Here is a 21,572-nt window from a genome sequence, read left to right as displayed (position 1 = left end):
GTGGAAAAAGAACTGGCCCAAGGACACCCCAACTCAGATCCTGTCCCATCCAGGGATGCTGCAAAAGACATGTTTAATGTCCTATTCTTATTGAAGTGAGCACAACCGACATATAAAATATTGCACACATCCTAAGTGTTTTGCTTGACGAATTTTCACAAACTGAACATATTCATACAACCAGCATCCAGATCAAGAAACAGAACACAAACAACACCCCAGATTCCCTCCCTTGCCCCTCGCCAATCACCACCTCCAAGGCACCTCTGTCTTAACTTATAACATCATACATTAGTTTTGCTGAGAATGTTATGTCATCAGCTTCTTTTGTTCAATATTATGTCTATAAGATTTATCCAGGTTGGGGCATGGTAGTAATTTGTTCATTTCCTTTGCAGTACAGGACTCCAGGATTTGAATGTACTCTGACATATTTATCCATGCTACTAATAATGGTTTCCTGTTTGGGGCTACTTCGAAGAGGGCTGTTATAAATAGTGTTAAAGGGACTTTCCTGGTGGCCCAGTGGTTAAGACTCCACTTCTGCTGCAGGGGGCACAGGTTCTATCCCTGAACAGAGAAGATCCTGCATGCCCCACAGCATGGTCAAAAAATAAACAATAAAACAGTTAGTTCTTTTAAAAATAATAACAACATTATAAACATCATGCAGTGCAGTTGTATCTTTGTTTCTGAAAGGTCCCTGGGAGTGTATCTTTGCCTGGGCTCTCCAGAAATAGAGCCTGAGGTAAAAGCTTAGGTGGTACTTCTTAACCAGAGTGTGAAATCACAGGGAATCAAGAGTGAGGGTAGAGTCTCCCCTGGTGGACCAGTGCTTAAGAATCCGCCTTGCGATGCAGGGGGTGTGGATTGTAAGACACCACATGCCTCTTGGCCAAAACATAAAACAGAAGTAATATGTAACAAATTCAATAAAGACTTAAAAACGAGGGACTTCCGAGCCGGTCCAGTGGTTAAGAACCCACCTTGCAATGCAAGGGATGTGGGTTTGATCCCTGGTTGGGGAACTAAGATCCCAGATGCTGTGCAGCAACTAAGCCTGCTCTCTGCAACTACAAAATCCACACACTGCAATGAAAGATCCCGCATGATGCAACGAAAATCCTGCATGCCGCAACTAATACACAGCCAAATATAGTTTAAGAAGAAAAAAAAAACAAAAGACTGAGGGGAAGGGAAGTGAGGCAGGGAAGACAAGAGAGCCAATATGAGGGTGAGTTTCTGAACTGGCCACAACTTGCCAAAAGCATCTGAGCTGGGCCGGTGGAACCCTCTTGGAAGAGGGTTTATAATGAACAGGACTCACACAGTCCATCCAGGATGAGGAATGACGGAGAATTTGTCCACTGGTTACCACCAGCCATCATCAAAACTTAGGCCCAAGTATGTTAACTCCTCTGCATTTTTGATTACAAATGTGTGGGTACTGGTTTCAACCCTCGTGGTCTCAGACCTCAAGGGAGAGCAGAGAAGACCTGGGTGGGGGTAAGGGTGATGGAAGGTGTCAGCAGGTTGTACTTGAAAAGGAAAAGAGAGTAGCCAAGGCCTTCCCAGCAAGGTGAGGCTGGAGGACCTGAGGTGGAAGCTGGCAGGTGTCTGATACAGAATGGAGATGCTGGGCCATAGGGCCTTAGTGCCTGCGTGCATGGGCAGTCAGTTGCGTCTGGCGTTTTGTGATCCCCAGGGATTGCGGCCCACCAGACTCCTCTGTCCATGGAATAACACAGTGGATTACCATTTCCTTCTGCCAGGGATCTTCCCAACCCAGGGATGGAACGAACCTATGGCTCTTGTGTCTCCTGCATTGGCAGGCAGCTTCTTTACCAGCTGAGCCACCGGGGAAGCCCATAGCAGTTTAGAAATACTGCCAAATAGGCTTCCAAGCTGGTGTACCAAGGCACACTCCCTCCACATCCTTGGCGACAGTGGTGTTTACTATTACGCACTCTGGTGGACATGCAGTGGTAGCTCATTCTGGTTTTTAATTTGCATTTCCCTGATGACTAATGAGGCTGAACACCTGTTCAAGAGTTTACCAGCCATTTGGACATCCTCCCTCGTGAAGCACCTACTTAAAGTCTTTTTTCCTACTAATCTGTAGTTTCTGTATTTTTAAGATACAAGTCCCTTATCGGATATATGTACTGAAATAACTTATCTCAAAGGTGGCTTACTTTTCCCTCTCTTAGTCATGCCTTTTGATTAACAGAAGTTTGTATTTTTAATGGAGTCAAATATATCACTTCTTTATTGATCGTGATTTTTGTGTCCTGGGTAAGGCAATGAATCTATTCTTTCCCCTAAGTCTTCTTTTAGCAGCCTGGTTGTTTTACCTTTCACGAGTTCATTTTGCTTTCATGGGCACATCCATGGACTTGGTTTTAGGGTACAGTGCAGGGCAGAGATGAAGGGATTGTTTGTTTGTTTTCCAATACGGATACTTTATTGATTCAGCACCATTTACTGAAACGTCTGTCCCACTTCTCTCCCCTGCTCTGTGATGTCAACTTTGTGGGAACAAAACAGGAATCCAAAAATGAATGAGTCTATTTCTCATTTTCTATTCTGTTCCTAGTTGATTTGTTTATCCTTGCACCTGTCTTCCTAACTGCAGTGTAAGTCCTCCAGCTTTGTTCTTCTTCATCTATGTTTTAGAATCAGCCACTTTGCTAAATTACCTGATTAACCTTAAGTTATAAACATAAATGTTTCATATAGTATAAATGTTTTTGGATTTGCTATCCAACAGTGTTACATATGACAGTAGTATGCTTTCCTTTCCTATCTTCATACCTTTTTTATTCTTTTCAGATTGGCTTCTTTCACTTAATAACATGCATTTAAGTTTTCTCCATGTCTTTTCATGGCTTGATAGTGCATTTCTTTTTAGTGCTAAGTATTATTCTCTTAAGGGCTTCCCTGGTGGTTCAGACGGTAAAGCATCTGCCTACAGTGCAGGAGACTTGGGTTGGGAAGATTTCCTGGAGAAAGGCATGGAAACCCACTCCAGTATTCTTGCCTGGAGAATCCTATTGACATAGCCCACATATTGACTGGTGGGCTACAGTCCACAGTGTAGCAAAGAGTCAGACATGACTGAGTGACTAAGCATAGCACACATTATTCTATCATCCTAAACTGTGGATGTGCCACAATTTATTTATCCATTCACCTACTGAAGGACATCTAGATTACTTCCAACTGTTGACAATTCTGAATAAAGCTGCTATAAACATTCATGTGAAGATTTTTGTGTGAACGTGAGTTTTCAACTCCTTTGGGTAAATACCAAGGAGCACGATTGCTGGGTTGTATGATAAGAGTATGTTAGTTTTTAAAACACTGACAAATTATCTTCCAAAGTGGCTGTACCATTTTGCACTCCCACCAGCAACCAGTAAGAGTTATTGTAACTATACATCCTCAACAGCATTTGGTGCTGTATTTCACATTTTGGTCATTAAAAGGTTGTGTTTTATCACTTCTTTTTCTTGCCTTATTGCACTGGGAGGACCACCAGCCCAGTACTGTATAGGAAAGAGTGCTAACTAGCATTCCTTCTCCTCTCCAGTCTCAGAGGGAAAGCAATCATTTCACCATTGAGCACGAAGTTACTGTAAGGGTTTTGCTTGTTGTTTTCTTTTTCTTGAAGGGTTTGGCGGTTTGGTAAGATACCTCTATCAGATTGAGAAAGCTCCTTACTATTTCTAATGTGCTAAGAGTTTTTGGTTTGTTTAATGGTGGAAGACTGTTTTCTGAACCTTTTGAGAACATCCTATGAGTTTCCTATTTTTTCCTCCTGTTAACATGGGGCCTTACATACCCCTTGTCATTTGGATGGTAAACCAATCTTGCCAACATTTTTTCCCATCAGGGTTTGCAAGTTCTGCTGTATTCCACTAAAATGACCTCCTGAACTGTGGGCCTGGAAAACAAAATGCAAATTCCATCCTGCGCAGAGCCCTAGGGTCAGCCCCCCACCACCTCCTGAAACACCGATTCCACGTTTCAGGCACCATGAGAAGCTCACCTTGGAGAACCACAGGCCCCTGGCCCGTGAGGCTCATGCCAACCCCGGAGGGACCCAATCCCAACAGACCTTATCGTTCCAAGGGCAGCTGGGTGCGGAGAGTCGAACAGGTCAGACCCCAGCCCCCATCACCCGCGACAATTAAAGAATCCCCAGAGCTCGCGCCGCTTGCCCTCACTCCACCACCCGCGCGAGGCTCCTTTAAGAGAGTCCGCGCTGAACGCGTCTCTGGGGCGGGAGGCGGAGGGCGCCAAGAATGCGGGACTCCGACGGGAGCGCGAGGGCTGAAGCCCCGCCGGAGGCCTCCCCCTCCGCGTCCCGCCAGGGTCGTCCCACTCCTACTCCCAGGTCCCCACCCTCAGCTTCGAAGGCCCCCCCTGGCTTGCAACCCCCATGCACCGCCGCGCTCGCACCTCGATGCTCGGCGCGCAGTCCAGCCCCGGGCCCAGAATCCGCCCCACCCCCGTCCGCCCGTCGGAGGCCGCGGGCTGGGGGAACACGGGTCGCCCGGCGCGGCCTCATCCACATTCAGGGGGCAGCGCGTTGCGGCGTCCGCCAGAGAGGGACAAAGGCTGTTCCGCCGCCGGCCGCACCGTGCCAGACTCTCCCCTCCCGCCGCCCTGGTGGCCCCCGACGCGGCCCCCCTCGTGTCTGCTCCGCCGGGCCCGGCTACGCAGTCCTGACGGCTTCCAGGAGGAGGCGGCGGCGGCACCCTCTCTTGGACCCTGCACACCCGACCCCCGCTTGTAACCCCAGAGGCCAGGGCCCCCTTCTCGGCGTCTTCGGGGCAGTTGAGGTGGCCTCGTCTCCTGGTGCGGGCTGGACTGCGCGGGGCCTTCCCCAGAGGCCCGATCTCTGGTGCACCAGCCCGAATTCTCACCTGTGGCCAGGCGTCTGCGGGTAGAACCTGCCAGGCTCCGCGCAGAGCCAGGCTGGGCGGGAGAGCGAGGAAAGTTGGGGTTTTGAGCCGAAGCCCTTCCAGGTCCCCCCACGACGCACTGGGTCCCCTCTGGATGACCACTGAGGGCTCCAGAGTCTTCACCCCGACCCAGTCTCCCCAGACTTTTGATGGCGTGGGCTTAGGGTCTCCTGACCCCTTCGATGGGATCCCAGACACAACCTTTACCCCTCGGAGAACTGTAGCTCCTACATCCTCCACCCAGCGTCTGGAGGCCAAGGCGGCATGGGGAAGGGTTTGCGCCCCGGCGCGAGTCACGCGGTCTGTGAGCTGCCTTTACTATCCCGGGAGCTCAGCTTCCACCCGGAGAATGGGCCCAACCTCCATCCCTCTCCTGGCACTCGCGCTCTAGGGACCCGTGCCAGGATCTAAGGGGTCCGGCCGCGCTGGCGCACAGTGGATCTCAGCACACAGACGGCTCTGATGTTGGCCAGCTTCCCTCAGTCTCCTTGAGGGCAGGGACAGCCCTGCCTTTGAGCCCTGCTCCCCTACCCCCACCCCAGGAATGGCTGTAACTCAGGCAGCGGGAAGACCCACTTCTTAAGCCTTCTTGGGTCTGGGAAGTTCTTCCTAAGTCTGCCCCAAGTTCTCTCCTTCCTTCCAGGCCCGGGTTGGGAGAGGGAGAGCCACGGGGAGTGGTGGGGGGGAGTTCCCTTTAAGGCAGGTGGGGGAGGGGGCTGCCGGCCGGTCTTCCTTCCGCCCCTCCCTGGCCCCGGCCGCCGGGGCTCAGGGCCCGGGCCCCGCGCCCGCGCATGCGCCCGCCTGTGGGCGCTGTCCCGGCTGCTAGGGCGGCGCGCGCCGACAGCCGGACGGACAGACGGACAGGCGGCCGGTCGGACCGACGGGACAGCGCGGGGAGCGGGGACGCGGCGGGACAGCGACATGGCCGGCCACACGCAGCCGAGCGGGCGCGGGAACCCGGGCCCTGCGCCCTCGCCCTCCCCCGGCCGGGGTCCCGGCCCGGGCGCCTCGGAGCGGGTGGCGCTCAAGAAGGAGATCGGGCTGGTGAGCGCCTGTACCATCATCATCGGTGAGCGGGACTGGGGCGAGCGGGTGCCTGGGGCGGTGAGGCCTGAGGCGGACAGCGGCTTGGGACAAGGAGCACCCTTCTCCAAGTGCGCCTAGCGGTCCGCGACAGTGGACCATGGATGAAGGATGCACGCCCGCGGCACATGCGGCGTCTCCCCTCACACAGCAGCCGCAGAGTTTCCGAGTGCCCGGAACTTATGCGCTCGAACGAGGTGCAGGTCCCATCCTCTGCTGGAATCCTCCTGCTGTCCTTATTTCTTTACTCTGAACTTCTGCAGGGCAGTTACCCTCAGTCATCATCTCTAACATGTGGTCCTGCCTTGAGAGCAGGAGCCTTGCCAAGTGTGCGGACTCTGTAAAGCTGGCCTTCTGCTAAGACCCCCAAGTTCTGGGTCTTGTTGCTCGAGCAGAGTTCCTATGGTGTGCAGGGTCCAGGCGCCATACGGTATGAATGATTGATTCTTCCAAAGCAGGAGGGACTGTGGGTAGCCTGGACAGGTAGAACCAGCCCAGAGTGGAAATCGGTTCAGAGTATGTAATTAGTGCCAAGATTGGCAGCTGGACCCTGGCGCAGGGGGCAGAGCAGCAGTGATGGCTAAGTTGGGGTGGGCAGACCCCACCTGCAGAGAGGCTTCCTGGGCTGGGACCCCACTTCTGTCCTCTCTGGCCCAGCTTCCCCACCTGAGAATGAGCGCATACATCCTGCCCCCATATGGGGACTTCTGGGTAGGCAGAGGGCTCAGGACCCAGTGAAAACAGTGGTAGGATTTCCCTCCTTCTGTCCCAAGTCGTGAACACTGACACCTCAGGAAGCGGCTAACCCAGACCTGTACCAGTGTCCACACAAGGTGCCCCAGACAGACACCCTTGTGGGAGGAGTCTGCTCCATCTCCAGTGTCCCAGGGGACAAGGACTGGAAGGATGAATGGAATGGACTTTGACTGCTCTCCCTTTATCACCTGCTCATTCTTCCCATCCCCAGTCAGTGGGAGCTGCTTGTTCATCCTCAGATCCCTGGAGATGGAAAAAGTTGAGGGCTCAGGAGGACAGTCTGGGGACTTCACTTCCTCCTCTTCTGCCCCCGCCATTCCCCACACTGGAGCTCCTGGGCCAAGGCTGGGGTCTAGCTCTTGGTCAACCCCCACACTCACACTGAGAGTTGCCCCAGGACGCAGCCCCTGTGCAGGTCCCGCTCTGACTCACCCCCCTTGCACCTGGAAAGGTATCTTCTAGGAGCTGATCCTGATCTGGTCTGAAGCCCTGCTTGACCTCGAGTGGCCCTGCCCGTCTGCTGGGAGGATAGGCTCCTTCCAGGGATTCAGTCAGGGTCCTGGCTTGAGCTTTGCCCTGATCCACACCCTCTCCAGGAGCTGTGCCCCCAGAATGAGGAAGCCCACACATCATGGGTGGACCAGGGGGTCCAGAGGCTGACCAGCTACAGTGCCCAGAAGGGGCAGAGAGAGATGTGATTCTTCCTGGGCTGCCTCAGCTAAACCCAGCATCCTCAAGCATAGACCTACTCTGCCTTCTCCCCGTATCCCATCCCCACTCCCCTAAGTCAGGCAGAGGCTGCTGGCTCATCTCGCCTCCTGAGAGTGCCCTGGTAGTGATGGTGGGAGAAGATGAGGCTAGCTCAGTAGGAGTTTTTCTGTGCAACACAGGTCTACCCTCACAGCTTCCCCACCTTTCTTGCCATTTTTGCTGTTCCAGGGCCACTGTTCCCTTGGCCTCAGGCCTTGAAGACTGAACTGGGGTTTAGGAGTGACTTAGCCAAGGGTGGCAGACTCAAAAACAGAGCCCAGATGATCTGACTCTAGCCCAGGACACTCAGGGGTGGTCCTATAACCCTACTTGGGGAGTTTTAAGGGTTTCAGCAAGCAGGAGGCTAGACTGGGCAGAAAACAGACAAGGGGAGAATGGACCTATTCCAGAAGGTGACAGACGAGGCAGGTGTGGGCTGAATCACTGCACTACCATCTCCCACCTGATACCGTGAAGGTCCCCCTCTTCACTGTTCCAGGGGCCCCATCTCCCACATCTTATCCCACTTTCCTGCTCTTGGGAGCCTGGTCAGAGTGAAGAATGTCTGCAAAGTATCCTATTTTAGCCTAAAAAGTCTTGAGAACTTTATAGCCTTCTTCATAATCTTTCTTGTTTATTAGCAGCTACTCTTCTTATCTCCAAAACTTCCAAATAAACTCTCCCAGAAGAACCTGTAATTCTCTCCCCTTGCAGCCCCTCCCTCAGGCTGAGTAGGGCTTTGGGCTGGAAAAAGACTCCACCTAAAATGTGCTTAGGACCGCTGAAGCAAGCACAGCTGGAGGGAAATGAGCCAGCCTGGAGGAAAGAGTCCTCTGGGGCCAGAACTATGCAAGACATCACTACATCCATCTATTCAGAAAAACACGCCTGGCTACATTATGAAAACACAGTCTCACTTTATCTCACGTGATTGCCCACTTTGCAAGATGGGGATTTTCATACCCACTTTATAGATATAGAAACTGCTCTTGAAAGTTAAATGATGCTGCTGCAAGGGGTGGACTTGATATTTGGAACCAGAATTGGACTCCTCTCCCAGGCCAGCGCGCTTCTTCACACTGCTCTGGTGCAGGGCAAAATCGGAGCCAGATTCAGAGCCCATGATAGAGGAAGGTTGAGGATTAAGCTGGGAGCTCATCCAACCAAGATTTACTGAACTCCTCACTCTACTATAAATAGACAAACAGGTGGACAGAGAAATCTCCTGTGACTCCTCACCCCCACCCAAGGCTGTATATACAGGATTCCTTGTCCTGACTCAGGGACCGCAAACAGCTACCTCCCCAGTTCATGCCCAAGGAGGGACTGTGCCCAGGTTCAGGAAAGTGAGAATCACCTGGGTCTGCTGACCAGGCTGTCCTGGCCTCCGCTGTCTCCAATTGACTCAACTATCCAGACTATGTTTGTGGATCAGGCTCAAGTGTGTTCTGGGACTCTGGGGTCTCCTTTGTGAACCCCATCTCCTTAGGAGCCAGTACCTATGCATCCAGCTGTGGCCAGGTCCCTCCAATGTCTCCAGGGCTGGAGATTCTGGGCTGCTCAGGATTGTCCTCTTCAGAACCCTTGCCCACCAGCCTGTCTTTGCTTCACCATAGCCCCAATTTACAGATGAGGGAAGTAGAGAGCTGAGGCTGGCACCAGCCCAGGGTCAGATGCTTTTGGTGTCCTCTGGAACACCCTTGGGGGCTGAGGCAGCTCCAGCTCCAGTCAAAGAGCAAACAAGATAAAGCAGCTGAATGTTTAGCTGACGGGGTCATGATTATGTGCTAAGGTGAGAAGATAGAGAGAGGTTTGTAGATAGGAGATGAGTCAGGCATGGGATGGGGTCTTGTCTGTGTGGGTCTTGCAGCCACAGTAAGGACCTTGCCTCTTTTTCTTTGTCAGATGAGAGCCCGAGGAGGGCTTTGAGCAGAAGAGGGATGGTGTGGGGTGGAATAGGATGGAATGGAACAGGATGGCATGGCATGACATGGCCTGGGGCTTACTGCGGGGGAGAGGCTGCGGCAACAGGGGCTGAAGTCGGAAGCCCAGTCAGGAGTCACCCGGGTAAGAGATAATGGTGATGGACAGCAGGGTGATGCTAATGGAGGTGCTGAGAGGAGGTTCAGTCCTGGGCATGTCTGGAAGATTGAGCCAAAGGACTTGTGATGAACTGGATGAAAGATGTGGCCAAGTAGAGTCTAGGTTGTAGCAAGTTGGGGCCTGAGCAGCTGGGGGCCTGGTTTGCCATTCATTGATCTTGAAAGACTGTGAGATGAGCAGGTCCAGGGAAGAGAGTTCATTCCTTCTGCTCATCACTCTCTCAAAAGGAAAGTGGGTCAGTCTCGTGGTACACACTGGCTGATTGGCAATTTCAGGCATGTCTTGGAGATGTCCCCGCTCACCTCCCTGGAGTTCTGCCATGACTTCAGCGGGCACCTGTGTCCCCCAGAGGGCTGCCTGACACGTGCTCACCACCAGGACACTGGGAGGCAGAGGCTTCACCCAGAGCAATAGCAAGGCCCCCAAAGCAGGGCTCTGGCTGCTGACCCCAGGGTGTTGAGGTCCCAAGGGGCTCAGGTCTCCATAGGCCAGCTTGGGTGGCTGGGTGTCTCCAAAGTAGACAGCAGTAGGGACTGCCCATAAACACTTCCCAGGACCTCTGAGGTAGCAGACAGAATGAGTACAGACCCACATCACTCCCTCATCTCCCCATCTTACAGATAAGAAGGTTCAGAGAGTGAAGCACCTTGTCCACAGCCCCCCACCATGAGGGAGCTAGAGTTTGAATTCAGGTTTAGGGGTCCTCAACCAGTCATTGGCCCTGCCTACAGTCCCAGGACACTTGGGGCTTACCAGCGGGAATTTTGAGTTCTTCCCTAGAAATCTCACGGGTCACATCCTAATGGGGAGGTGCTGGGACTCATTGCCCAGTGTAAGGGAAGGAGGCCTGGCCCATGGCCAGTCCCTGACAGGGCCCAGGAGCCCCGGAGCTGCTCTCTGTCGGGCCAGCAGGCCAGTGCAGCAGGAGGAAGCCCTGTCATAGCCATGCTCCCTGAAAAGGCAGGCGTGTGTAAGAGGACCTAGGCCCCAGGGGTTCCCCGTCCTTTCAGGGGGCTCAAACTCCTCATCTCAGCAGGTCAGGGCATAGTCCCTGCCCTCTGAGAATGCAGGGTCCACCCAGGGTGGCAAGTAAAGTAATCACTTCCTGGTCATCCTCCAGGTACCATGGGAGAGGAGGAGGAGCCATATTATAGAGATCATGGTGGGAGAGCAGGGATGGCTTCCTGGAGGTGGCATTGCTTCTTGGAGGCCAGTGAACTGGGAAGAGACCTCCCACAGGGGAGGACAGAGGGCCCCGAGCAGACCGTATGTCCTCTGGCAGCTGTGCAGGACACATCCATCCTGCCCAAGTCAGGGTTGCCCCAGCCCTCTGCTGCCCCCCAAGCCCCATGGCGCTTCCTGGCAGAAGGGGAAACTGAGGCTTAAAGGGGGCAGCACAGGCCTGAGGTCACCCAGCTGACTCCTGTTCCGGGGATGGGGTGGGGGGTGAGAGGACCTCCCCGACCCCTCCCTGAATCAGACTCTGCACATTCCCCCCACACACACCCAGGACAGCCAGCCCCTTCCACCGGCACGACCTTTGCGGTCTACCCCGGCGACCTCCATAGTCGGCCACTGCCTCCCAGAAATAGGTCAGCACGCACTGCGGCAGCCGGGGGAACAATGGCCCTTTCTTCGTTCCTCCACGGAGCTGGGTAAGCCCCATCAGGCCAAACATCTTAATGTGATAAAAACCACCCAGCTCGGGCTGAGGGAAGAGGGCCGGCGGGGGGCCCTCTGGTGGGGGGAGTCATCCTCACCACCCTCCTGGGAGCTCTGGCCCCACCGAGGACCCATGGGGACCACAGAACAGCCGTCCCATTGGGTGAATGGGAACGTGGAGGCCTCGGAACACACATTACTCCAGCCCACGGTCAGTGAGACACCTGACCAGGTGCTCAGCAGTATCTCCCAGCCCATCCTACCTTCCATGGTCCCTGCCCTTCCTCCACTTCCTCCAGAGCAGGGTCCCCCGAAGGTTGGACTTGTCCACTGTGCTTAGTCACTCAGTCGTGTCCAACTCTTTGCAACCATGAACCATACCCTGCCAGGCTCCTCTGTCCATGGGGAGTCTCCAGCAAGAATACTGGAGTGGGTTGCCATGCCCTCCTCCAGGGGATCTTCCCAACCTAGGGATCAAACCCAGGTCTTCCGCATTGTGGGCACCCTGAGCCACCAGGGAAGCCAATGAATACTGAAGTGGGTAGCCTATCCCTTCTCCAGGGGCTCTCCCAACCCAGGAATTGAACCGGGGTCTCCCGCACTGCAGGTGGATTCTTGACCAGCTGAGCTACCAGGGAAGCCCAGACTTGTCCACTGCTGTTCACCAAATCTGGCAGAGCTGATTCTTCCAGGCCTGAACATGGGGGCTGAGAAGGGAGGCCTGAACCCACCACCACCAGGAGCGATAGGCAGGCATCCCTTCTGGCTCTGTGGTCCCTTCTCCACACCCCTAATCATCCACTTCTGGAGGCGCCCCCCTCAGCAACATCCCTCCTCCTTGCCCTCTGCCCCTCACCTAGCCCTTTTGCTCCTTGCATAGCCCCGTCCCACCCACATGGTACCAAGAGCAGCCAGTGGACCTCAATGGGGTTTTCTGCCACCTTCCAGCACAGACCCGGGGCAGAGACTGGAGTATGTCCAGGCCTGGAGGAAGAGGGCCCCAAAGACCTCAGAGACACCTGCTGGCACACGTGTCCCTCTGAGCCACGTGGGGAGAAATCCTGCACTGTAGCCTGAGGCCACATGTCTAAAACAACAGCAATCTCCACCACCCGTCCATCCCCCAGTTCCCAGCATCCAAGTCTCCAGCCAGTGGGCAATGACTAGTGTTATGTCCCTTTCAGATCCCAGCCTTGGGAGACAAGGTGCCAGGTGTGGCTTCCCCAAGGGCTACCCTGGTGAGGCCCTGTCAGGCTGAATTGTGCAGGGTGGTGGGGGTCCCCACGGTGGGGGTGGGGGTGGGGGGCGCGTGGCTCAGGGCCCTGGATGCACCCAGCTCCTTCCAAGGCCACCCAACCCCCGCTGGCTTCCAACCTCCCTGGCTTTTGGCAAATCCTGCTCCACCAGATCCTGAGAACAGAGGCTCTACTACCAGACAGAGTGAACTCAAAGACCCTTTAGAAACCCGAGAGCCCACCGAGGCCCCGGGCCCCATGGTGGGTTAAGGAGGTGGCCCTTCTCCCCCTGGAAGCGAGCTGAGGACACAGCCTACCTGGGGGCAGGCTGGGAGACAGGAATTCCTTCCTCCTTATCTGGATGTATTTAGGGCTCCTGGGATGTGACTAGAAAGCCAAGCGGGGCATCGTGGCTGTCCAGACTGGAAATCTGTGTCGACCGGGTGGAGGTGGGGTAGGACTGTGGACAGGGAGTCCATGCAGATGGGCGGCCCCAGCTGTGTCCTCATCCAGACCCGCCTGGGGGCCCTGCAGGTGGAGCCAGCAGACTCTGCCCTCATGGTCGTGCGCTCCCCACCTGGGTCCGGCAGGTGGGGCCATCTGTGGAGGGGCTGAGGCCCAGGTCCCAGGAGTGTTACATTTTTATTCATGTGGCCTGTGGGTGTGTACACGCTTGCGTGCTCAGTCGTATTTGACTCTTTGCAACCGCTTGGACTCCAGTCCGCCAGGCTCCTCTGTCCATGGGATTTCCCAGGCAAGAATGCTGGAGTGGGTTGCCAGGGGATCTCCAGGGGATCTTCCTGATCCAGGGATCGAACCTGTGTCTCCTGCATTGGTGGGCGGGTTCTTTACCAGCTGAGCCACCAGGGAAGCCCATGCCCCGTGGGTTCTGGGGTTGTCTCCTCTTGGGCAGCCCCTAGTGTACATCACCAGTGATGTGTCTGGATTCATTAGCACAGATGATGAGGCCAAGGTCACCCAGAACATTATCCTCTTTGCCTTAACTGCCAGGGAGTTCAGGGTTAAGTGGGCCCTCAGCATTTTGCTCATTCTGGGAGCCTGCTCTGCAGCCCGCAGCTTGGCTCTCTGAGGGTCTCCCATTGTTCTGCTCCCAGACCCCACGAGTCAACAGAGAGTCCCAACCAGACCTGTGCCCGTCCTTCCAAGAGAGTTGGCCCAGGGGCAGGCCAGACTTTGTGACCCATGACCTGCCAGATTCCACTGGCACCCAAACCTAGAATGCCAACCACCCCCGCTGCTCCTGCCCAGAGTCCTCTTCTGGGAGGGCCGAGTGAAGACAGCTGCCCCCACTTCACAGATGAGAACATTGGTCGCTCACATCGGGGCACGGGTGCCATTTGGGACCTCAGGCCATTCACTCATCCCGTAATTTACACAACAGATGTGTATTGACCACCTACTATGTGCTGGAGGCCCCAGATAAGGTTTCAGACAGTACACACAGAATCACCCAAAGATGCAAAGAACATCTGGATGCAGCTGTGAATGCGCTGAGGCTTCCCATACAGTACTTCACTGAATCCTCACAACACCCCTGTTGTGCAGGCAGAACTCGAGAGGTGACCTGCGCTAGGAGAGATTCCTGGCTTTCTGAGCTTCCGCCAGGATTTCCCACTGTGGTCCTGGGATTTGAGCAGTAATTCCTGTTTGCAACCAGTGGGCTATTCCCAAGGGAGAGGCATCTGTGCCCAGACCCCAGGCTGAGCCAACTGAGTCCTGCCATCCCTGAAAATGCACCAGGTCCTCTCCCTCACCCCACCGCCCTTTGCCCAGAAGCTGAACCATTTTAAGAACACCAGGAAACCAGATCTCTTCTGAGTCTGTGTCCACAGTCTGGGTCCTAGGTCAGGGAGGAGCCCAGCAGGCAAAGGGCTCTCTGACAGGGAAAGAGATGGAAGATAAAGAGAGTATGGAGCAGGGTCTGGGGCTGTGAAGTGGGAGGAGGAGCCTTACCAGGTGGTCAAGGAGGGCTTCCTGGAGGAGGTGCCAGTCCCCAAGGCACTGTGAGTTTGGATTTCGGCCAATAAGAAAGTGGCAACAGTATCATGGTCAAGGTCTTGCTTTAAGTGACCAGCTCTGCCAGCAGGCCGGGAGGAAGGAGGTGGCTGACAAACCTGGAGGCCGACAAACCTGGAGGCCTTGGCCAGGGTTGAGGGGCTAGGCTTGGGCACTGTGGGGAGGCACCAGCGTGGCTGCCACTGCTTGGGCTTGGCCCACCTCGTGGGACTGAGAGGCAGAGGAACTTGGAACAGGACTCATCTCTGGCAGGGAGCCTGTCTGGACAGACAAAGGTGTCACTGCCTATGCCAGGGACTGGGGAGGGGAAATGAGGTGGCCAGAAAGGGGCTTGCAGGGTTTGAGCCGCCCATGGCATCCACATGCCTCAAGGCCCACCTCCAGGGAGTAGCCCAAGCTCCCTTCCTCACTGCAGCATCTGGAGCTGCACAGAGAGGCTGGCCTGCTAGAGGCACCCCAGACCTGACGCCTCCCTCCCTTTCCCCACTACAGGAAACATCATTGGCTCGGGCATCTTCATCTCCCCCAAAGGGGTCTTAGAGCACTCTGGCTCCGTGGGTCTGGCCCTTTTCGTCTGGGTCCTGGGTGGAGGCATCACTGCCCTGGGCTCACTTTGCTACGCGGAGCTGGGAGTGGCCATCCCCAAGTCTGGCGGGGACTACGCCTATGTCACCGAGATCTTTGGGGGCCTGGCTGGGTAAGTGTGGGGCTCCAGCAGTTGGGGGTGGGGACAGCCTCTCCAGAACCGATGGCCTGCTGGGCCTCGAACCCCAGTATCCTCTTCTGCTTCTCACATCCTGGGAAGGTCACGGGAATGGGTGGAGGGAAGGAGGGAGTGTTGGATGGCCTTCTAAGGCCAGGGTGTGTGGGACCAAAGCCCATGCCACTCCAGCCAGACACTAGCTGGCCCCTTTTAAATAAGCCCCGCCTCCCTCCCAGGTGTTTACAGGTGAGAAGGGCCTTACTATGGAAACCTCTAGATGATGTCAGCATCCAGGCAAGCAGTGAGGGGCGTGATATTCCTATTAACGCTCTTCAAGAGCTTTCCTTTAAATAACTTCTAGTGTTCCTTTAGTCACCGTGAATGTTAGCTAAGCGCCTACTGCTTGCCGAGGGCCGGGACGCGGTGATAAAAGGGTCTGTCCCGGTGTTCAGGTTCCTTACAGTGCAGAAGGGAAACCCCTCAGATGTGATCAAGACCAGGAGGAGCCTTGCTCTGAAAGTGTAAGAGGTAGCTGCCCAGTAGCCAAGAGAATAGCTGCCTACCACCCGGAGAAGGCTGCCAGAGAAAGCACATTTGCGCTGAGGCTTGAAGGGGGAGGTGGGGTGTTTTTGGCCGACCAGTGAGGAAGGATGGGGCGCACATATAGAGGGTGGTGGCCTGGGCGAGCTCACGCTGTCTTCCGCAGCCAGAAGCGAGGTCATATCCACGGCAGACACCGGGGCTTGGCGGGGACTGGGCAGCCTGTGGGTGGAGGGGAACCCAAGCTCCGTCTAGCTGAGCCATGCTGAAGTCCAGGAAGATTCCAGAACCATTTAGGAGTCCAAATTGGGGGGACGTGGTGGTCGGTGTGACATGAAGGAGGCGTTTGGCAAGACTCCACTGATGGACATTCCTGATTGGGAGGTAGAGACTTCAGGCTGGGGTTTGTCACTTGGCACACCCGGGAGACACTCAGTCAGGCCTTGGGTGGGGGATCTGGAGCACAGAGAAGTCTAGGCTGAAGAATTTAAAGCGTGGTTCTGAGCGATGTGGTCAGCAGCCTTTAAGAGGATGGAGCGTGGCGGGGCATGCACACCCCTCTGCATGTGTCCAGGGGTGTTTTCCTCTGGGGAGGGGGTCCTCAAAGGGGCCTGGGACCCACAAAAGCAGAAGAATCGTGCTGTGTGGCTGGAATACTTGAGAAGATGGGAGAGGAGGGCCCAAGCTCCACCCCAGGGACACCTAACTTCGAGTGGGTGGGTGGGTGGTTGGGCAGTGGGGAGCACCCAGTATGAGAGGGGGGCCAGGGAGCTAGGATGTCCCAGAAGTGAAAGGAGTGGGGCGTGGGGGGCCTGTGTACAGCAAGGAGTAAAGAAGCAGGGCTGCAGAGCAAAGGTGAGGACCAAGAGGAAGCCATGGAGCTCGGTGCCCCAGAGGCCACTGGTATCCTTGGATAAGGCAGTGCCCGCCCTCAAGGTGGGATGGACAGGGGGCCAGCACCACCCCCATGGACAGGCGCTGCCCTGGGTGCAGCCAGAGCCCCCACGGACAGGTCACTGTTCCTGGCCACGGTTCCAGGTCACTCCCACGTGGGAGTGCAGAGGGGAGTTTCAGGCAGAAGGGACCTGAATCCTTCCCACCCTACCAGGGTGCTTTACAAGGTCCGATCCCTTGGAGCTCACCGTTCAGAGTCAGCCATCTGTAGCCACAGGGCTCTGCCGGGGACTACTTCTGGAGCCAGGACTGGAGGTCCTAGGAAAGCCCAGCCCAGCTCAGGAACAGCTTGTGGCCTAGGACGTGGTGCTCTTAGAAAAGGGGTTGGTTCCCTTGTCTCTCTCCACGCCTGCCCAAAGACAGCCCATAGCTGTGTGTGCTGAACAACCATCTCCGTTGAAACAGTTCATCAACAGAGCAGAGACCTCGACAAGGTGGGCCCTGCCTCCCTGGACCGAAGCCGGCCTCTGGGTGCCCGCAGCAGCCCTGGGGACCAGGGCTCAGGGTGCAGCCCCGCTCCCCACACCTGGGCCCACTTGGCCGGGAGGGTCCCGAGAGGCCCGCCCCACTCGGGCCCTGGCTCATTCCAGCTTCCTGCTGCTCTGGAGCGCCGTGCTCATCATGTACCCCACCAGCCTGGCCGTCATCTCCATGACCTTCTCCAACTACGTGCTGCAGCCCGTGTTCCCCAATTGCATCCCGCCGGCCGCCGCCTCCCGCGCGCTCTCCATGGCTTGCCTGAGTGAGTGCCTGTCGTGGGGTTGGTAGGGCCTCTGTCCCCAGGGCCCACCCTGCAGGGTGGGACTTGGGGGTTTGTCTTTTGTGTTGTCGGGTTAAAAAAAAATTTTTTTTGTCCCTATGTGGACCATTTCTAAAGTCTTTATTGAATTTGTTGCAATATTGTTTCTGTTTTATGCTTTGGCTTTTGGGCCTGGAGGCTTGTGGGATCTCAGCTCCCCACCCAGGGATCAAACCCACACCCCCTGCACTGGAAGGCAGAGTCTTCACCACTGGACCGCTGGGGAAGTCCCCTGTGGGAGGACTTTGGGAGGGAGCATCTGCCAGCTGCCGGCCCCCTGTGAAGCTGGCCTCGGGGTGGGCTTCTGGCACTCTGACTGCTGCACGGGACACCCTGTCCTGCATCAGGGGCTGGACTTGGCCGTGGCCCACCGTGAGGGGCTCGGCCTCGGGTGCCTGCTCACCCACCCGCCCTCCTGTTCTTCCTCCCCAGTGCTCTTGACGTGGGTGAACAGCTCGAGCGTGCGCTGGGCCACGCGCATCCAGGACGTGTTCACTGGCGGGAAGCTGCTGGCCCTCTCACTCATTATTGGCGTGGGCTTTGTCCAGATCTTCCAAGGTAGGGCCGGGCGTGGGGCTGGGCGCAGGGCTGGGGAGACGGCTCTGACCCTTGGCCTCTGGACCCCCCAGGACACTTTGAGGAGCTGAGGCCCAGCAACGCCTTCGACTTCTGGATGACGCCATCCGTGGGCCACCTGGCCCTGGCCTTCCTCCAGGGCTCCTTCGCCTTCAGCGGCTGGAACTTCCTCAACTACGTCACAGAGGAGCTGGTGGACCCTCGAAAGTGAGTAGGGCACCGGCCAAGCCCTGGGAAGGGGTGCGAGAGGCGGCCTCTCGGCACAGGCCCGCGGTCACCTATGGCCGGCCGGGCTGGTCTTCGGCCTGGCTGCACTGCTGATCCCCACGAGCGGCTCTGGAAAGGCAGCTGGGAGGCCTGTGTTCCAGCCTGACCCTGCTCTGTATGGCTGTGGATGAGTCACGGCCCCTCGCTGGGTCTCAGAAACACTGAGTCTCATTGTCTCCCTGTAAACGGATCCAGTTATGTGCTTGGCCAAAAAATTACACATGTGCACACAACATGGTCCCTAGAAAAGAAGCCAACGGCTCTGTCTGATGCTCGGCTGGGACCTTGACAGTGAACAGTTCTGGGACTGGGGGGCAGGCGGTGCTGATGGGAGTCCCAGGGGACCCTGGCCTGTGGACTGAGTTCTAAGGACACTCTGAGGATCTTCAAAGCTGATTCTGGCTGTATGCAACGTTCTTTTCATGTGCCGACATTAGATCCGCCCCCTCCCCCAGGATATTAGTGGCTCCTCCTCCCACCAGGCTGTGCCAAGGCTGGGCTGCGGAGTGGTGGGCAGACAGACAGATTGCAGGGCTGTCCTCTCCCCTGCCCCAGGGCCCCCCAGGAGATGGGCTCAAAGACCTGTACCACCCTGAGGCCCCACCCCAGCCCCCCAAGGACCGACGCTGACACGCTCCACCACTGTCCCCAGGAACCTACCTCGTGCCATCTTCATCTCCATCCCCCTGGTGACCTTCGTGTACACCTTCACCAATGTCGCCTACTTCACTGCCATGTCCCCCCAGGAGCTGCTGGCCTCTAACGCCGTGGCCGTGGTGAGTGGGGGGCTCCCCGCCTGGTCCCTGGCTCCTGCCCAGCCCCCACCCTGCCTCACACTCTGCTCTTCTCTGCCCACCCAGACCTTCGGGGAGAAGCTGCTGGGCTACTTTTCTTGGGTCATGCCTGTCTCTGTGGCACTTTCCACTTTTGGAGGAATCAATGGCTACCTGTTCACCTCCTCCAGGTGACCGGGTTGGAGGAAGGGTGGTCAGGGTGAGGTCAGGCAGCTGCCCTGGTGCACGGGAGCAGTGCTGGGGCCAGAGGAAGGGAAATCCCGCCTGGTGGAGCCTGCCTGAAGGTGGGACGAGGAACTCCCGGGGAACAGAGATCTGATCCCACTTCTGAGGAACAGGAAGCAGGAGGGAGGCAGGCTGGATGAAGGGAAAAACTGCCCGGTGGGGGCTGCTGGAGCAGGCGATCAGAGGTGACAGCTCAAGAGGGCCATCAGGTCCAGAGCGGAGGTTGGGATCTGGCCAGCGGGGAGGCCCCGGGCCAGGCTCATGGCTCCCACCTGTCCATCCCCACCCCCCAGATTGTGCTTCTCTGGAGCCCGAGAGGGGCATCTGCCCAGCCTGCTAGCCATGATCCATGTCAGACGCTGCACCCCTATTCCCGCCCTCCTCGTCTGTGTAAGTTGGGGGACCAGGCTGGCAGGGCGGGGAGCCAGGGCCCCGCAGCAGGCTGGGTGGTGGCAGAGGGTGAGGCCTGGCCCTGTGGGAGGGGAGGACCGGGCTCACCGACGTCCTGGCCCGAGCTGGCCGGCCCAGGGCCGACAGGAGGCAGGTGGGAGCCAGCCCTCAGCCCGGTCCTCTCCCAGTGCGGGGCCACGGCGGTCATCATGCTCGTGGGAGACACATACACGCTCATCAACTACGTGTCCTTCATCAACTACCTCTGCTACGGTGTCACCATCCTGGGTCTGCTCGTGCTGCGCTGGAGGCGGCCGGCGCTCCACAGGCCCATCAAGGTGAGGCCTGGGGAAGGACTGGCTGGCTCATGTGCCAGAAGTAGTCAGGGCCACCCCTTTACCCAACTGGGCACCGGGGGCAGCGACGGCAGCAATGGGGAAGCCAACCTTTGCCATGTACCCGGCCCTGCCTGGGGCCCTGTGTGCACTGGCATATTCAGTCCTTAAGCAGCCCTGTGAGGTGGGTGCTGTGGATACTCCCACTTCACAGACAGGAAAATAAGGCTAAGACACGGTCACAGAGGATTCCACGAGCCCACACAAAACAGAAACCCCAAAAGCGAGCTAAGAGAAAAGTCCTCCCATTTGCATATCAATCCATGAGCTAGAGAAGTAAGTGCTCAGTGCCTGAAATGTGGAACACTGAAAATCATTCACCTCCAGCCAAGTGCGAGCGGCCAGACCACATACAGTCGCTGTGGGGAGCTCAGAGCCGCTGAAGTTGACAAACCCTCAACAGTTGGGCCAGCTGGGCCCCTAGGTCTCAGCTCCCAGGAAATGGTTCGAGACCCCCAGGGATGGGGGGTGGGCCAGAGAGCTTGGGGGTGTACCCTGCACTGCCGCCTGCTGCCCCCAGGTGAACCTCCTCGTCCCCGTGGCATACTTGGTCTTCTGGGCATTCCTGCTGGTCTTCAGCTTCATCTCGGAGCCCATGGTGTGTGGGGTAGGCGTTATCATCATCCTCACGGGGGTGCCCGTCTTCTTCCTGGGAGCGTTCTGGAGAAGCAAACCAAAGTGTGTGCACAGACTCACAGGTGAGCTGGGCAGCTCCCCAGGGCCTGCAGATAGGACCCTGTTTGGGGTTTGCCCTAGAGCGGGGATCTCCCGGCAGCCGAGTTGGCCACACGGGGCCCAGCCACCACCTGACGTCTGCCCATGGAGTGGCTCAAGTGTCCGGGTCCCACGTGCAGAGAGCAGCTCCCTGAGGACCCCTGTCCCACGGGGTCAGACCCCAGCGTCCATGTGTTGGTCTGTCTGTCTGTCCTCAGAGTCAGTGACACGCTGGGGCCAGGAGCTGTGTTTCGTGGTCTACCCCCAGGGCTCCCCAGAAGAGGAGGAAAATGGCCCCTGCCAGCCCTCCCCACTGCCTGCCACGGACAAGCCCTTGAAGACACAATGAGACATTTGTGGAGCCTGAAGCAGCTGTTTCTGTTTACATGTTGTTTATTGAGGAGGTGTTTTTGCAAAAAAAAAAAAATGTTTTTTTTCCTGGAGAAAAATTCTGACTCTTAGAAGGGCTTGGTAAGGAAGCCCTGAAGATGTGGACTGGGTCCCCTGTCATCACTGCCCCACTAGCTTTTCCTGGAAAGATCTGTGAATAAAACAGGGCTGGTGGTGCACCTGTCTCAGGAACTTGTTGGGTCCCCCTGGGTGGGGGGGCATGTGTGGA

At 56.6% G+C, this 21,572-nt stretch overlaps 1 protein-coding gene across 4 annotated transcripts; it reads left to right on the top strand.

Moving 5' to 3' along the window:
• The first annotated feature begins 5,802 nt into the window (after window positions 1-5,802).
• Window positions 5,803-21,479, top strand: SLC7A10 (solute carrier family 7 member 10). Of its 4 annotated transcripts, none has more exons than XM_065925761.1 (11): window positions 5,803-6,039; window positions 15,089-15,293; window positions 17,384-17,535; window positions 18,025-18,150; window positions 18,222-18,375; window positions 19,088-19,211; window positions 19,296-19,399; window positions 19,748-19,844; window positions 20,033-20,182; window positions 20,760-20,937; window positions 21,222-21,479. In XM_065925761.1, the coding sequence occupies exons 1-11, from the start codon at window positions 5,892-5,894 to the stop codon at window positions 21,413-21,415; spliced, it is 1,632 nt and encodes a 543-aa protein (XP_065781833.1). In that variant the 5' UTR covers window positions 5,803-5,891; the 3' UTR covers window positions 21,416-21,479. The 4 variants fall into 4 exon arrangements, with proteins under 4 accessions (XP_065781833.1, XP_065781835.1, XP_065781834.1 ...); XM_065925763.1 differs by having other exon boundaries at window positions 21,172-21,428; XM_065925762.1 differs by lacking the exon at window positions 19,296-19,399 and having other exon boundaries at window positions 21,172-21,479.
• The last annotated feature ends 93 nt before the right edge of the window (window positions 21,480-21,572 follow it).

The sequence above is a fragment of the Muntiacus reevesi genome, chromosome 2 (assembly GCF_963930625.1).
Source record: "Muntiacus reevesi chromosome 2, mMunRee1.1, whole genome shotgun sequence".
Taxonomy (NCBI): domain Eukaryota; kingdom Metazoa; phylum Chordata; class Mammalia; order Artiodactyla; family Cervidae; genus Muntiacus; species Muntiacus reevesi.
This window is presented reverse-complemented; position numbering and strand designations above follow the sequence as displayed.

Bases quoted from the DNA above. Each gene is read 5' to 3' on its own strand.
- SLC7A10 (XM_065925761.1), top strand. From the start codon at position 5,892: ATGGCCGGCCACACGCAGCCGAGCGGGCGCGGGAACCCGGGCCCTGCG. The intron at 18,376-19,087 runs GTGAGTAGGGCA...CACTGTCCCCAG, and splicing joins GAGCTGGTGGACCCTCGAAA to GAACCTACCTCGTGCCATCT. The intron at 20,183-20,759 runs GTGAGGCCTGGG...TGCTGCCCCCAG, and splicing joins CGCTCCACAGGCCCATCAAG to GTGAACCTCCTCGTCCCCGT.